Source organism: Sminthopsis crassicaudata, chromosome 2, assembly GCF_048593235.1.
Source record: "Sminthopsis crassicaudata isolate SCR6 chromosome 2, ASM4859323v1, whole genome shotgun sequence".
NCBI lineage: Eukaryota > Metazoa > Chordata > Mammalia > Dasyuromorphia > Dasyuridae > Sminthopsis > Sminthopsis crassicaudata.
The window spans coordinates 439,962,922-439,979,176 of NC_133618.1; the positions used below are offsets into that span (position 1 = coordinate 439,962,922).

The window sequence follows — 16,255 nt, forward strand, 5'->3', positions numbered from 1 at the left end:
GACCAGTATAGAATCTTAACTTTGAGCACTTTCTGTCAGAGCTTTCTAATAATAGAAAGGACTGCCTTGTGAAGTAATGAACTTCCTTTCACTAGGGTGTTATAGGGACTAAATGACCTCTTAACAGGGACTGATCTAATAGAGGATTTGTAGGAAATTGGATTACTTGATCACTAAAATCCCTTTCAACTTTAATATCCTATAGTTCCAAGGTATTCATACTATCACTTACAAAGAACTGAACCTACTTAAATCCTCTTAGAATTAAGTATTTATCAGCATTGACACAACTGAAGGAATTTAAAGAGAAATCTATTTAAGCCTTGCTTCTAACATCTTTTTGGCTCAATACTTGGCCTCAAACAGCATTTTTTGCTACTCTTAAGGCAGTACCTATTTCTTATTTGGGCCCGGTTTCTCTGGGTGACCAAGGTGAACATGGATTGGGTATAATGGTTTAGTGTTAAGAATGCTAAACTCAGGGGCAACTAGCTGGCACAATGGATAGAACACTACCTCTGGAGTCAAGAGGACCTGAGTTCAAATCCAGACCCAGAAACCTAACATTTATTAACTATGTGATTCTAGGCAAGTCATTTAACCCCAATTGTCTAGAAATCATTTTATAATTATTTTTATAATTTATAATTGCCTAGAAATTAATAAAAATTAATAATAAATAAATATAATAATAATAAACCCAGTCAGAAGAAACCTTTCAAATTTCTCTTCTGTTACTAGTTATATGACTATAGACATATCACTTCACCTTATATAGTAGCATGGCCCAAAAGAAATATGAGAAGATCCCTCCCTTCATCCCTCCCTTCAGCAGAGCTCAGAGGTCCATAAATATGGTATATTGTATATATTCTCAGACTTTTTCAATATATTGATCAATTATGCTGATTTTCCCCCTTTTCTTTTTTTGTTTTAAAAAAAATACTACTTATATAGGATATATATCCTATACGGGATAACTAGCTGGGAGTGAGAGGAAGAGGGATACTGGGGGAAAATATAGTGATGTAAAAAAAATTGACAATCAGTAAAAGCAATTTTTAAAATACTTAAAGCAACTGCATGGAGATGTAGGTCACAAAGAGTTTTTTGTGAGGTTAGTTTGTTGAGTACTACTTTGCACATTTTTAAATGCTATGTAAATACTGGCTATTTGAGGGCAGTGGGACTTAGAATCAATTTCTGACTTGGGATACAGCTGCAGTTTGCAAATTCTTAGCTCATATCTATGTTCCATTCTCCATTTAGGAGATAAATCATTCAGAATTAATGGAACATGAGACATCTCTTACCAAAAATGCCTGGGATGAGAAGTTGTCTCTTCAGAAAGTGATCAAGAACATAACTCAGGTATGGGTAAGCCAGAAATATCTTCCTTGTGTAACCACCTCCTCTTTTTTTGGGTTTTTCTTCACAGTTCAAAGAAATTCATCAATTTAAGCTTAGGACTTAATGGGTGAATTTTCTTGAGGTTATATATAGAGAGAAGATTTGAATTTGAAATATAAGAGGGATAAATAAAGTAAATAATAAGTAATAAATAATAAGATAAGTAAATAAGTGGTCATTTTAAAATACTAGACGAGGTAAATACTGTACCTACCCAGTGAGATGTCTTTTCTCTTCACCGATGGCATGTTTGAGGCCAAAAACTATTTTGGGATCCTGAGTGAAATTTTTTTCACTTTTCCTTTATTTTCTATAAAGTGTTCATTCTTCAGTATATATCTTATTGACATAATGGATTTTGGGTTTAGGGTTGGGACAATGGAATCCTATTTTTCTTTCAGAATAAGGGCTCACTAGTATGTTGCAAAATGGATTCATATCTCTCCCCTCTTCTAAAATCTCAACAGGTTAAAAAGAGGAGTTGAATCTAACAAGAAGAAATTTGATAGAAATAAACATATACTCCATTATTTAGGTTCAGAAAGTCAATTGCAGAAGTGTAGAATGGGGAAGATCTCTAGATAACAGTTAACATGAAGAGTGTCTGTATTTTTTTCCCGCTAAATCAAACTCAAGTCAATGATATAACACAGAAGCCAAAAAGTTTAATTCTGTCTCAGGCTGCACTAATGAAGTAGTGTCTAGAAGAGAGGCAATATTCCCACTAGTTAAACCAAATACCTTTGTTTCCAGTATTAAGTAACATATTTTTAGGAGAGACATTGAAAAACTGAAGTCAAAAGAACAGAATGGTGGAGGGTCTGGAAGTCATGCTATATAAGCATTATATGTACAAGGAGATGAAGATGTTTAGCCTGGAGAAGAGAAGGTTAAGGAGAAACATAATTTTCAAAAATAAAGGGCTTGAAACAGGAATTAATTTGCCTTGTTGTAAGTAATTCTAGTGGTGAGAATAAGGACTAGTTATAACTAGAAGTTAAAAGGAGGCAGATTTCAACTGTGCCTCTATGACTTTGAAAACATGGGTCAGTGGGGCCTTAAAGAATCCACTATAGGAAAGGTTCCCCTTTAGTGCTGGCTGAGTAGCTATACTTGGAAATTGTATTTCAGGTAGTGGTAGATGACGGTGAGAAGCAAGATACTAGAGTGGAGAGCTCCCTGGGGCTGGAGTTCAGTGGCTTCTCCTGCCATCTTAATTCCGAAGAGCCAGATAAGGCTGTCACACTAGTGCACGCCATTATGGCCAAGCAGCACCAGGCAGCACAGGTAAGAGGGGCACTCTGTGGGTTGTAGGCTTAGGCATCCGGCCTGTCCACACTCCATAATTATCAGCCTCATGTGACCTCACCTTGAAGAGGTTTAATGTTCTTAAGCATGCATGTTTTTCTAGTACCAAAAAAATACCCACTCACAGCTCATCTGTCTCACTATAGCATTGCATGCATAAAGTGACACAGGCTCTCCTAACATAGTACTATATATATATTATAATACTATATATACATATGAGTACTATATGAGAATTGCAATGAGAATTTTTGGATTTTAGGAATTTGTCATTCCCAAGCCCAGAATCTTTGCCTCAGTGCCCATTTCCTGTCCTCTTTCTCTAGCTCCAGATCTTTCTGCTATTTTACCTTCCTATCCTGTAAGAAAGTCCCTAGATTTTCTTCCTTAGTTTCCTGACTCCTGAAAAAAATCATGCCTTGGAAATGGTGACAGCCTCAAAACCTCAGGAGTTCAGTTTTAATGACATCCTGTTTCTGTTGTTGATTTGGCCCTGCCTCATTACACTCAACTTTACCAAGATAACCATTTGATTTGCTGTCTGATTCCTATTATACTTCCCTCCAGGACCTGAGGCAGCAGCTTTCTACCTGTCAAGAGGATGTGAGATTCTGGCAGCAAGAGTTTACGCAGTGGGAAGAGGAAAGGGAGTCCCTGAGGCAGCAACTTCAGAAGCTCAGTGGAGAACGGAATGTTCTGGCAGGACAGACCAAGGACCTCCAGGGGGCAGTGGACTCTGTCAACAGGTAAACAGTCTTTCTGGTTGGTCACTGAGCCTTTCTGCCCCAGTCTGCTGCTACTTTTGAGGAAAAGGGAAGAGTGAAACTCTGGGACTTGTCTGTGCCATCCTTGCAGAATGCTTTTTTAAACCTCACGCTTTTTAGGATCTTTATTGCTGTCTGTTGTACTTACGTTGAACCCTTTTGATCTAAGAAAAGAATCTTTGGGCCCAATAACAAGAGGTGGGAAATTCAGAGGAAGCACCTGCTAGTGACTGGCATGGGTAAAGAGTCTGTGGTCACTCCCATTTTCCTCCCAGGGATCGAGAGCACCTGGAAAAGGTTAGGGAAGAGCTCCAACAGCGACTGGAGGTTCTGGAACAGGAGGCTTGGCGTCTCCGAAGGTTCAACACAGAGCTTCAGCTGCAGGGGGACTTGGCTCAAGGAAAAAAGGTGGAGCAGGAGGAACAGCTGCAGCAGGCTGTTCGGGAAAGGGATTGCCTGTGAGTATTGCTACATCTGTTTTCCCTTTGGTATCTGACTTTGAGTGCCCCTCAAAGCCATTGCCCTTTTATCTTTTCCTATCTACCAACATATACTTTTTAATTTTTTATTTTTTTGCTGAGGCATTTGGGGTTAAGTGACTTGCCCAGGATGACACAGCTAGGAGGTGTCAAATATCTGAGACCACATTTAACTTCAGGGCCTCCTGACTTCAGGGCTGGTGCTCTATCCATTGTGCCACCTAGCTTCCCCACCAACATATGCTTCTTTGGAAAATGGGTCAATAAGAAGCCTACCTGAAATTGGGTCCAATTATATGACAGTTTTACAAGGATAGAGCCCCAAAAGGAGGCAAGAAAGGGGAGTTTGGGCTAGAAGGTCAGAGTTGGATCTCAGGTTTGGATTTTGTTCAACTAGTAGACTTTAATGAACCTCATTAAAAAAAAAACATTTTAATGGCTCTTTTCCCCAAATGATCATATAGGATCATAGAGTCATTGACTGAAAATTAGAGATTTTAGAGGTCATCTAATCCAAGTCCCACTTCTCATTTTAAAGACAAAGAAACAGCTCAATAGGTGAAGTCGCTTATTCCAATATGTGATCTTACCTTAGCCAATAGAAGTCACAGATTCGGGATTTAAACCTGGACTCTTCCTCTAAATCCAGCAGTTTCCCTGTACAGGTCCCTGCCAGTAAGGATCCTACAATATGCACACACAGAAGTGACAATTTACTGTGAGGAGAGAGCAGTTGTGTTTTCAGTGAGGATCCTCTCATTCTTTCTTCCTACAGTCAGGAGACTTTGAAGGGCCTGGAAGCCAAACAGTCAACATCACTGAGCGAAATGATTACCCTGAAGGAGGCATTAGAGAAGAGCCATCTACAGGAGGAGCTGCTGACTCAAGAGAGAACAGAGATGGCAAGAGCCCTGGCCAAGGTATATACTAACCCCTTAGCCATGATGAGCAGGAAAATGTCTCTTTGAGAGGGTGACCTATCTCCTTTAACCTAGAGAAGACTGAAAGATAGCTTCAGAGAGGTACTCATGGCTCAGAATTTGAGGAGGAGGATCCTGCTTAACTTTATGAAAAAGAGGCTGGGGTAAGAAATTTGACTTGTACAAGTAAGGCAGAAAAGGAGAAAATGTTCATCTTTTTGTTTGTAGGCGGAACAGTCAATTGCTGAGCTAAAGGTTAGAGAGAGCACCCTCAAGGCAAAAGTAGCTAATCTTCAGGATACATCAGTCAAGCTGAGTGCACTGAATGAAGCCTTGGCCTTAGATAAAGTGGGATTAAACCAACAACTCTTACAGGTGAGCTTGTGGAATCTACTCCCTCCAAGCTCAGCATGTGCCCCTTAAATTACAAGTATATTTTACTGACATGTGCTTCTTGCCTCCCACTCTTCTCTCTTAACACTTAGTTTGAGCAGGAAAACCAGTCTATCCGTGGTGAAATAGAAGCGGCAAAGAAGGCCAAGAGGGCTGTGCAGATAGAGCTGCTGAAATCTAAAAATAGAAAGGAGGATCTTTGGAAAGATATGGTTCATCTTAAAATGCAGCTAAAGAGAGCCAATGATATTAAGGCAAAGCTGCAGCAGGATCTAAACAGGATGAGAGAAGAGAAGAGAAGAGAAGATTCCTCCAAGGAGGAATTGGATGAGGTGAGAGGATGAAGCACAGACTCCCAGCCAGAGTTTCATTGCATTGTGTACTAGATTGGAAATCCAGGGCCTAGATACACACTGCAGCACTACCATTTAGCTCCTGTGTTCTCCTGTGTTACTTTGTCTAATCACCAATTTAATGAAGGGATTAGACAAAGATTTCTTTTTCTTTTCTTTTTTTCTTTTCTTTCTTTCTTTCTTTTTTTTTTTTTTTTGCTGAGACTTGCCCAAGATCACACAGCTAAGAAGTGTTTGAGACCTTCTGACTTCAGGGCTGGTGCTCCATCCACTGTGCCACCTAGCTGCCCCCATTTTAAATTTTTTTGAAAAGAAACTTAAAATATAATTTAGTGATTTTTATAAATGTAGATGTTCATAATGATTATACTTTTCCCCTCAATAGTGTTTTATTTTTCCAATTACAGATAAAGATAGTTTTCAGCATTCATTTTTGTTTTTGAGTTCTGTTTTTTCTCCCTTCCCTTCTCTTTCCCCTCCCCAAGACAGAAAGCAATTTGACAGGTTATACATGTACAATCATTTTAAACATATTTCCAAAGGTTTCTTCATCCCTAAATCTTTGAGCTTGTGATCATAATGCAATGGGTTCTCCAACATCCCAATACAACAACCCTTCTTGAGGGCTCCCTTAACCACCAGTGACATTAGCTCTCAAAAATAAAATTACAACTTTGTTGCCACCATCAAATTCTCTAACTCTTTTCCTCCTTGCTCCACAATTGTAAAAGCTGCCACAGGGAGAAAGTTTAGGTTCTCTTGTTTGACTTTGCAGTTTCTTTCTCTTTAGTAGACTTCTGAAAATCTGAGGTTCATAATAACTAATTTTTCTCATATTTCTATAGTTCCCATGAAAAAAGTAGTGTCAGGCTGGTTATGTCTATTTTCTAGATGAAGAGAATGGGGACTGTGAATCGTGGCATCCTGATTTCAACTACACCACAGTTTTCCTGCCTTTAAGTTCCTGAAAAGGCCAACCCCTAATTTTGCAAAATTATGGTTTTTCTCTCCCTATTTTATAGATATGCATATCAATTCCTCAAGGGACAAAAGCCTTTTGTGAGGGACTAGGGTAGTTTCACCATCAGCAGTTTTTTATCATTATGCTATCAAGAACAAGCTGGAATTTTTAAGAAACTTGTTCCTAGAAAAGGTTACATTAACCTGCCTGTCTTGATTTTGCTCACTAAACCCCAAAGTTATTCCCAAAGTAGGAAGTGGCATAAGGAATAATCTCTTATAGCTCATTCCTTCCCTTATTCCTCTTTTCTTTGTTCTTCTCAGGCACAACGCCAGTTGGAGGTGGCCACTGCAGAGCTGGAACAGCTACACCAAGAGAAAACCCGGCAAGGGCTTCTGCTGGAGAGGTTGAGCCAGGAGAAGGAGGCCTTGGTTCGGGACAAAGCTGCTCTGGAGGTGCACCTAAAAGCCTTGGAGCGGGATCGAGAAGGGCTTTCTGAGCAGCTACTGGAACTCAGGTCGGGACCTGTGGCATATTGTCAGCTCAGGTGTTCCCCCTCTTTAATCATTCTCCATATAGCTGCCAAAGGATAGCCCAAAAACTCCCCTCTCTTTCCCAGTGGTTCCCAGCTAGCTTTTAGATCAAATACAAATTCCAATTAAGTTTAAAAGCCTTCACCAGCCTTCTTAGGCTTATTGCCCTTTTTCTTGTTTCTCACATATGCTTCATTCCATATCTGTGCCTTTGCACCCATTTCCCCCTTCACTTCTAACCACTAATGTTCTTTAAGGCTCAGCACAAATTCTGCCATCTACATTAGACCTTTCCTCATTATCTCCTCTTTCCCTTCCCACAATCTAATGTACCTTCATCTTCCATATGAATGAATATTTATCATATATTTTATACATACTTTTATAGATACTTGACTCTCCCAGTAGAATTTAAGCTCCCTTCATTTTTGTCTTTGTAACCATATTGCCAAACACCATGACTAGTGTTTAGTTAGTTGGTGTTTAATGTTATAGTTGATTAGCATGGGGGCAGGTTGGCTGTGCAGGCTGCTCCTATTTCACTTACCCCTGAAGAAAGTTAAAGATAAATCAGTTATCCAGAGCTGGATGTTCCTTGCCCTTCCTCTTTTCAGGGAATTGATTGGCAGCGTTGAAAATCGGTAGCCTTCATTCCTAGCTAAGGACACTTTGGGAGCTCCTAAGGGCTATTGGGCCTTGGGAGGGAGGGCAGGGGGCTGAAGGGAGAATCCTCTCTGATCTCTGGATCTCACAGTTCAGCCAAAGAACTATTAGAAACCAGCCTGTTTGAGGCTCAACAGCAGAGCTCTCTGATGGAAGTTACCAAGGAGCAGCTGGTGATGCAGATTCAAACAATCACACAAGCCAAGGAGGTGATCCAAGGTGAGGGCCAAACCAGCCCAGTACCCCTTCCCTTTCAGAAGACACTGGAGGCATAAAGGCCCTGGGAATAGCTGGGGAGGCCTGCTCCTGGGAGCAGTCCTGGAGAATGGTCCATCACATTCCCTTGTGGAAAGATGGATCTTGCCCATGAAGTCAGGGTCTAAGCTCTCTCCCCTTTCTCAGGGGAAGTGAAGTGCCTTCAGATGGACCTGGAAGCAGAGCGACAGCAGGCAGAGCAGGAACGGGACATGGTGGCCAAACGTCAGGACCAGATAGAAGAGGAGTATCGGGCAGCTCTGCAGCGACAACAAGCCGCCCATGAAGAAGAACTGCGCCTGATAGAGGAGAAGTCGGTAAGGTTACTGACAGAATGGGAAGCACAAGTTTTGGGATGGACAATGAAAGTGTCCCCTTGAGGTCCCCTCTGCTCCCCCACTTATGTCAGAGAGAGGCTTGTTCTAGCCAAAGAGTATTTTATCTAGCTTTGTCAATAATTGAAGTAAGTTAAGAGAAGGAATCCTTGGGATTTGGATTAACTAGAAGTTAGTCCATTAGTTAGCAGAGAAAAAGAACGTGTCCCTTCTTGGGAACAGAACTGTCTGTTGGGTACTTAAATAAGGTCACTTATCAGAGCCTAAAGCCAGAATAAGGATGGTAGGAAATGTTCCTAAATACAAGTTTTCCAGCAGAAAACTGCACATAGTTCTCAGGCTTTGACAGGCATGATGCCTTGGTTGTTAGGTATGCAAGAAAGCTGGTGTCTTTAGCTTTCCTAGAGTTCTATTCTCTCACTGAGATCAGTACGTGATGCTGCCTATCTGTGCTATGCTAATGCACTTTTCCCTTATGTGACCAGGTGATACAGCACACCAAGATCAGGCAGGAATTGGAGGCCATCGTAGAACAAATGAAAAGGGAGAAATTGTACCTGGAGGAGACTTGTGAAAAGGAGGACTCTGAAGCTACCCAGATGCAGAGGATAGAGGGTCATGCTCTGGCTGACAGCAACACATGTCAGGTAGGGAATAAATCTGCCGTTACCTCCAACATTTATCTTTCTCTCTGATAAATTTATCAAATGTGGTACACTGGTCACAGATATCTTACATGGATTATTACCACAAACACACAATACTTTCAGGACTTCCTGGTTCTAATTGTCAGACAAGTTACGACACTTCCTGACTTTCAGCATTGAACCCTTTTCTTGGTGCCAGCTCATTAAACAAGATGGTCTTATTGTAGCTAAAGTCTAATGGATGCAAGAGAGGTAAGTGTAGAAATCCTATTGAATGACTTTCCTGTAATTGTACATCTCCCTCTTTATAGATACAACTAGAAATAGAGACACTCTTGATGGCCCAGAATGAATTAACTGATGCTTGTCAGCTACTGGAGCAGATGAGATTGAACATGACCACCCAGAGCTTAAAGGAACAGGTAGGGGGCCCAGCCCAGTTCATTATTAGAGTGAAAACTACCATCATGTCAGAGAACTCGATCTCTGAAGTCACTGAGATAGAAAGAAAAATGAGGGTCCTTTTAGGTGAAGAAATGGTTATAGGAGAGGAACTGAAAGTTGTCTACTCAAATCAAAGAGCAGATGGGCCAAGAGGCATTTGTAATAATGACTGAAAAAAGTTTAAGCCCCTACAGACAAGTGCGTTAATTCACTACCCCACTAGTCTTTTTCTCCTTCACAGGAGAATATGGAGAGCCTTTGGGCCCAGCTGTGGGAGGCTCAAACGGCTCTGGAAGAGACAAAAAGAAAGAACCAGGATGACCTTGCCACCCTTCAGGAAGAGACGACCATCCTGTTGCAGCAAAGAGAGAACTTACAGAAACAGGTCATCTACATATACATGCCGCCAGGGCAGTATGGGAGAAGTATAAAGCTGCTTTCCAGACCCGTTTTGTCGGGGAGGGGGAGTGGTTCTGAAGTGAAGGCCAGTGAGCATTGTTTGCTCTTTTTTCTGTCAGAACCTGGGGATTTTCTCTTTATAGCCTCTTCCTATGAATTTATTTGTAGTCACCCAAGATCATTTTTGCCCGCTGTGTGACTTTGGAATAGCAGAGATTCTTCCACTCCTCCCCAGTAATGTGTGAAGCAGAGAACCCAGGTTCTTGAATGAACACCATGTAGTTGTCAGAGATGAAGAAAAGAACTGTTAGAAAGGCACTAACTTTACTAGAAATTGCATGTGTACTTGTAATAAGACCAAATAATAGCAACAAAAGTGAAGGACATGAACGATCACTTCTGGTGCCTCATCCTTTGGCTTTTCCAGGTGCAAGATTTGAAGTCCCAATTAGTCACTAGTGAAGACTTACATAGGCTGGCAGAACATGAGGCTCAACATCAGCTACAAGAGGCCCAAGAAAGTGCTCGAATACTGGAACAGGAAAAAGCAAGGTAGGCAGTTAGAGCCATCCAGCTGTCTGGGGAGCTATCTGGCTACCATGCCATGTCACAAGACTGCTCAGCCAGCCAACCAATAGGTTTAACACCAGGAGGTGCTATTATAACTAGGGCTGTGCAGTCATGTCAGGGTTACTTAAGGGTAACAAGCCCTCAGAGCTTGTCTAGTTGCTGTGAATAAATCACCATCCATTAAGCTTTTTCTATGTGCCATATACATAATTTAGAAATAAATGTGTGATCCTGGGTAAGTCCCTTCATTCTGTCTTTGTTTCTCCATCTGTAAAATGAGCTGGAGAAGCTCCAGTATCTTTGCCAAGGAAACCCCAAATGGGGTCACAAAGAGTTGAAAACAATTGAACAAAGCTCAGTCCCTCCATTTTACAGAAAAGGAACCTGACTTGACCAAGATAGATATTAAATAATGTGGCAAGATTCAAACCCAAGTCCTTCTAAGCCAGAACCAGCAATATTCTTGCTCCCACACCAGGAAACAGGGATAGATAAATATAGGTTGGTGACCCAAAAAATAATAATCATAGTAAAGGAAGCAGTTCTTTCGTATTATATCACAATTAGACTTCAGAGGAGGGCTCAGTGAGAATGGTGAGTGGGCCTAGAAAACTTGTCCTATCTTAATATTGTCATGTGGGAGAGGGATTAGATTTGATCTGTTTGATGTCATAGGACAGAATTAGAATCAGTTTCTTAGATGGGAGCGGGGGAGATTTCAGCTCAATATAAGGAACTTTTCTACCAAGAGATGCTTTAGAAATGGAATGAGCTGAGCAAGTCATAAGTTCCCTATCTTTGGGAAGAGGTTGGTTAAACATTTTTTTGACAAATGAATTATTCTAGGTAGTACCCTTTCTGGAAATTTCCTTATTTCTTGGTTTCATAGTCCTCCTGGTTTAATTATTGGTTCTTTGCTTCCTTTATCTTTTTTTCACCTTTTCTGTATGTCTTCCTATTGCACTCATCTAACACTAATTCTTGCTTTCCTAGTCCTAGACTCCTATTTTTTTTTTTTCAGACTGGTAATCACCTTGTTTCTGGCCTTTTCTGTGCTGATCATACCATAAGTATCAATCTTAGTCTCTGTGGTAATATGAGGGAAGGTGACAATCTGATCCAGGGGTTCTTAACTTTTGTGTCCTGGATTCCTTTAGCCATCTGGTAAAGCCTAAAGATTCCTGAGAGTAATGTTTTTAAATGCATAAAATACAGAGAATTCTAAAGGAAAAATTACCTTAAAATAGTGTCTGTAAACAGCAGAACAGTACAATCAACAGGTCTAATAAATAGTACTTTGAAGTAGTGATCAGTATAAATGATACTATGAGATATTGAAACAACTGTAATATAAGATGAAAATATCATTGATTTCTGTTAGTTACAAAGTCAGGTACTAATATTACTATGGCTTCTTACCTGCATTCACAATTGTAGGAAATGCAGGAAATGCAGGAAATGTAGGAAAATTGTAGGAAATTTCATTAGACTAGTGAAAATACTGCAATTTTTTTTTCCCCATCTAAGTTTGTAATCCTTTTTGAAATCTATTCCTGGACTCTGTGGAACCCTGATCTATATGATTAGGCTTTCAGGGGAAGGCATCCTCTGATGCCTTTGAGCTAAAGAGTGAGTAATTCCTGATGAGCTAAATTGAAAATGAGTGAAATTCTGAGATCCTCTTTTATAAGCAAGAAGGGTGATACTGAAGAATACAGTCAGCATGTGATCATTATACTCCCCTTCCCCATTCTTTTCAACTTAATAGAGAGTCACTCCCATACTCTCTAATTGGACTTGAGTTGTCTTAATTTGCTTTTCTCTAATCAAGAGTGATTTGGAGCACCTTTTCATATGACTAGAAATAGTTTCAATCTCTTCATCTGAAAATTGTCAAATATCCTTTGACCATTTATCAATTGGGGGGGCAGCTAGGTGGCACAGTGAATAGAGCACCAGCCTTGAATTCAGGAGGACCCGAGTTCAAATCTGGTCTCAGACACTTAACACTTCCTAGCTGTGTGACCCTGGGCAAGTCACTTAACCCCAGCCTCAAGAGAAAAAAAAATTAGAAATATATTTATCAATTGGAGAATGGCTGGCTTTCTTCTTATTATTATTTTTTTTTAGATTAGTGCTCCGTGAAATTAAAAAAAAAGTATAATCTTTTAGTCTTATTCTTCTTTTTAGAGGATATATACCCACACCAATACCCTAGACATATGTATATACACACACACACATACAGATTTCTTGTATCAATTTGAAGAATGAGGTACTTACTTATACATTAATATTATACATAACAAAATTATACAATATAAAAATAATATTATAATATACATAATTATAATTATAAGCAAGAGGATGGCAAGCTGAAGAACTCATTTACCTAGTTATGACTATGATGGTAACCACTAATATAGATTAAAAATATCTTTCATACTTGTGTCTATTAATAGATATGGTATTGCAATGACAAATTTCCACTGTTCACTTGCTCTGATTATAGAAATTTGGGGAAAAAGAGGGGCATGATTATGACAATATTCAAGACCCGTCCAGGACATAGATTGGTCTGATACAAGACATAAAGGGGAAAAACTCCCTTACCTCTGTTTGATTTCAGTCATAGTTAATAACCAATCATAAAACAAAGTTCCACATTATTCATAGGGGATCAAAACCAGGGTCAGAAGTAACTATGTGGGAAATTTTCCTGTTCAGAAAGGAAATAATACAATGAGAAAACTGAATGAAGAGGATCCCACTCTTGCCTACTCCTCAACTTTTCTAGACATAGACATCTATTTGCAGTCATTATCAGGTTGCACTTTTCTGGGCAGCACATTCCTTGAATGATGAACATGACAATGGTTTCATGACAATTCAATCATATCTGAAATCAAAACTGAGAAAAGATTTTACCTCAAATAGCAAAATTTCAATAATTATTAGTTTTCTCATGTTTTCATGATAGTTAATGGTGTTAAGTGTATAAGGACATTTCATTTATCCTTAATTTATAATTTTTTTTCCCCCTTTGAGGCTGGGGTTAAGTGACTTACCCAGGGTCACACAGCTAGGAAGTGTTAAATGTCTGAGACCAAATTTGAACTCGGGTCCTCCTGAATTCAGGGCTGGTGCTCTATCCACGGTGCCATGGAAATGAGGCCTTTATCACAACCTTTGAATGTAAAAATGTTTTCCCAGTTGATTGCTTGCCTTCTAATTTTGTTTGTACAAAAAACTTAATATAAACTCTAGTTCTTCTTTGGTCACAAATTCCTTCCTCTTCTACAGGTCAGAGAGATAAACTATCCTATGTTCTTATAATTTATTTGTAATCTATAATCTTATTCTTTATATCTAGATCATGAACCCATTTAGTCAAAAGTTTTAATCGGAAAAGTGAGATAATTTCCAAGGGAAATCATTCTAGTTGGGCATAGCTCCACAATACTCACTTCCCACTTTTATGATTACCTTAGAACTAAAGCAGCTTCCTTGAGGTTTGGAGTATTCTCATATTCCAGTATCTTTTCTTTGCTAGATCATCTTGTTAGTCAGTTTTTAAAAATTTGATCAGCCAGGAAGATGAACATGTCTCTGTTGCTTCTTCCTTTATTTGCAGCCTGATTCAGTCTCTGGCAGAAAAGGAAGAAATACTCTTCATCTTACAAGAAGCTGATTCAGTCCAAAAGCAAGAGCTAAACTTGCTACACCAGAATGTGAAGGAAGCTCAGGGAGAACAGGCGCAGCTAAGTATTCAGGTATCTTAGTGCTTCCTAATCTTTCCTCTTACTCCCAGATAGAGGAAAATAAAGTTGGGTGCGTGGCCCTCAACTTTTTAAAGTTTTATAATTCTTAATTGATGTTTTTTGTTTTTATATTAGTTATTTCTGAATATGCCTATCCCTAAGACACATATTCCTACAATAGTGAATATTTAAATACTAACTGGCATCAAGTATGGTGGTGTGTGAAACATGTTGCATAAGCAGTGCAATGAAAAGATAAATTTCTCTTATCTCAGAGAATAAGATTGGCCATTACTGATACACTTTCATCCTTGTTTTAATATTCTTTTATTTTACAGTTTGTAATTGTATATACTACTTTCCTGGTTCAGTTTATCTCACTCTGTAATAATAGCTAACATCTATATAATGCTCACCGTGAGCAAGAGAAGTGATATATGCCATTATTTTCCTCATTTTTGCAAATGGGGGAATGAAATTTAAGAGATTAAATGAGTCAGGACTCAAACTGATCTAGCCAACGTATCACCTAACTTCTTTCATGAACAGTTTGTAGAAATCTTTCCATGTTTCTCTTAATTTAATTTGTCATTTTTAATAGCACAATAATATTCCATTAAATCATATGCCACAGTTTGCCAATTCTCAATAATTGGGTATCCATTTTGTTTCTAGTTTTTTACCATCAGAGAAATAATTGCTATGAACATTTTGGTACATACGTCCAAGGAAGTCTTTGACTTCCTTGGGATTTATGACCACAGTTTTTGAGTCAGTTTCTTAGAAATTTTATTTAAATTGTTTCCCACCATGGTTAGATTAGTTCACAGCTCCAACACTATATTAGTATGCTTGTCTTCCCCCAGTTTATCCAAAATGGGCTATTTCTCTCTTTTATCAGCTTTACCAAATTTGCTCTTTCTTAATTTCTAAAGAGTCTTTAGTCATCAACTCATCAACTTACAGATCATCTAGTTAGTTCTTCATTTCACAAATGAAAACACTGAGTCTAAGAAAGGGAAAATAACATCTGAAGTCATAGCTAGTTTACAGCCGAGTCAGGAATAGGACCCAAGTCTTCTGTTTCTTAGTTCAGTGTGTCTCTCCTTTTGTAGAGAATAAAGGTGAGATTTTTTGTCTTGTACATCTAGCAGCTTATAGAAGCCTGGGCCCAGGCCATCACAGATTCACAGAGGCTACCTTAAACATGAATGCCCTCTGTAAAAGATTATGTGCAGGTTTGGAAGAGACTAGAGTACTTCTCCTCTTGCTTCCCTCAGCCTCTGTGTTCATGTTTCTCTGTATCTCTGCCTCTCATTTGAGATTGCCTAGTCCAGCCTCTACCTCTTTCTAGTTTCTCTTTCTAGATTTCTCCATTTCTGTCTTTGCCTTTCTCTGTTTTGGTCTTTGCCTCTGTCTGTGTTCATTGTCTCATTCCTCTAACATATCTCAAGGGGTCATCCAATCTTTACTTGAAAACTTCTAGTGAATAAGATCCTGCCATCTGCTGAGGCAGCCTTTAGAAAGCCTACTGAACTTTGGAATGGCTCTAATTCATTTAAAGAAATTCTCCCTTAACCCTTGGCTCTGCCTTCCTTCAACAATTCACCCATTCCTTTTTCTTAACTTTGGGATCAAGCATACCAAGCATAATCCTAATTCTGCCTGTGGTCCTTCAAATAAAAACAGCTATCAGGTCTCATCTCCAGGCAAAATTGTCCTACTTCATTCAGCCACGATCTTTATGGAATGATCCTTCACAATTCTAGACAACCTCTCCTACTTAGAAAGGCATATACACAACACTACAGGGTACATTGTAATCATTCAGCTCTGTAGTCCTGAGACTTGTCTTTCTTAATACCACTTAATATCACATTAGCATTGCTGCCCACCATATTGAATTTGTAATCCATGAAGTTTCATTTTTCAAATAAACCTTCTCTTTTTTCAAAGTCTTATTTTTCAAATAAACCTTTTCCTGGCATGCATTTGTTGATTATTTAAAGTAAAATATAAGGCCATATATATATATATATAATCTTTGTTAAATGTTACTT

General features: G+C 39.1%; 1 protein-coding gene across 9 annotated transcripts in view; it reads left to right on the plus strand.

The window, feature by feature from the left end:
• The window catches only part of CEP250 (centrosomal protein 250), a 35,427-nt gene that overhangs the window by 9,339 nt on the left and 9,833 nt on the right, over window positions 1-16,255 (plus strand). For all 9 annotated transcript variants that reach the window (XR_012486729.1, XM_074292497.1, XM_074292499.1 and 6 more), the window contains 15 exons: window positions 1,270-1,371; window positions 2,542-2,697; window positions 3,286-3,464; window positions 3,758-3,940; window positions 4,737-4,881; window positions 5,110-5,256; window positions 5,367-5,606; window positions 6,912-7,105; window positions 7,876-8,003; window positions 8,187-8,356; window positions 8,860-9,021; window positions 9,333-9,443; window positions 9,707-9,850; window positions 10,292-10,416; window positions 14,069-14,207. Coding sequence is in view for 8 of the 9 variants with exons in the window: in XM_074292497.1 (XP_074148598.1) it covers window positions 1,270-1,371; window positions 2,542-2,697; window positions 3,286-3,464; window positions 3,758-3,940; window positions 4,737-4,881; window positions 5,110-5,256; window positions 5,367-5,606; window positions 6,912-7,105; window positions 7,876-8,003; window positions 8,187-8,356; window positions 8,860-9,021; window positions 9,333-9,443; window positions 9,707-9,850; window positions 10,292-10,416; window positions 14,069-14,207 (2,325 nt within the window). In the remaining variant the exon portion in view is untranslated. The remainder of the gene's footprint in view (window positions 1-1,269; window positions 1,372-2,541; window positions 2,698-3,285; window positions 3,465-3,757; window positions 3,941-4,736; window positions 4,882-5,109; window positions 5,257-5,366; window positions 5,607-6,911; window positions 7,106-7,875; window positions 8,004-8,186; window positions 8,357-8,859; window positions 9,022-9,332; window positions 9,444-9,706; window positions 9,851-10,291; window positions 10,417-14,068; window positions 14,208-16,255) is intronic.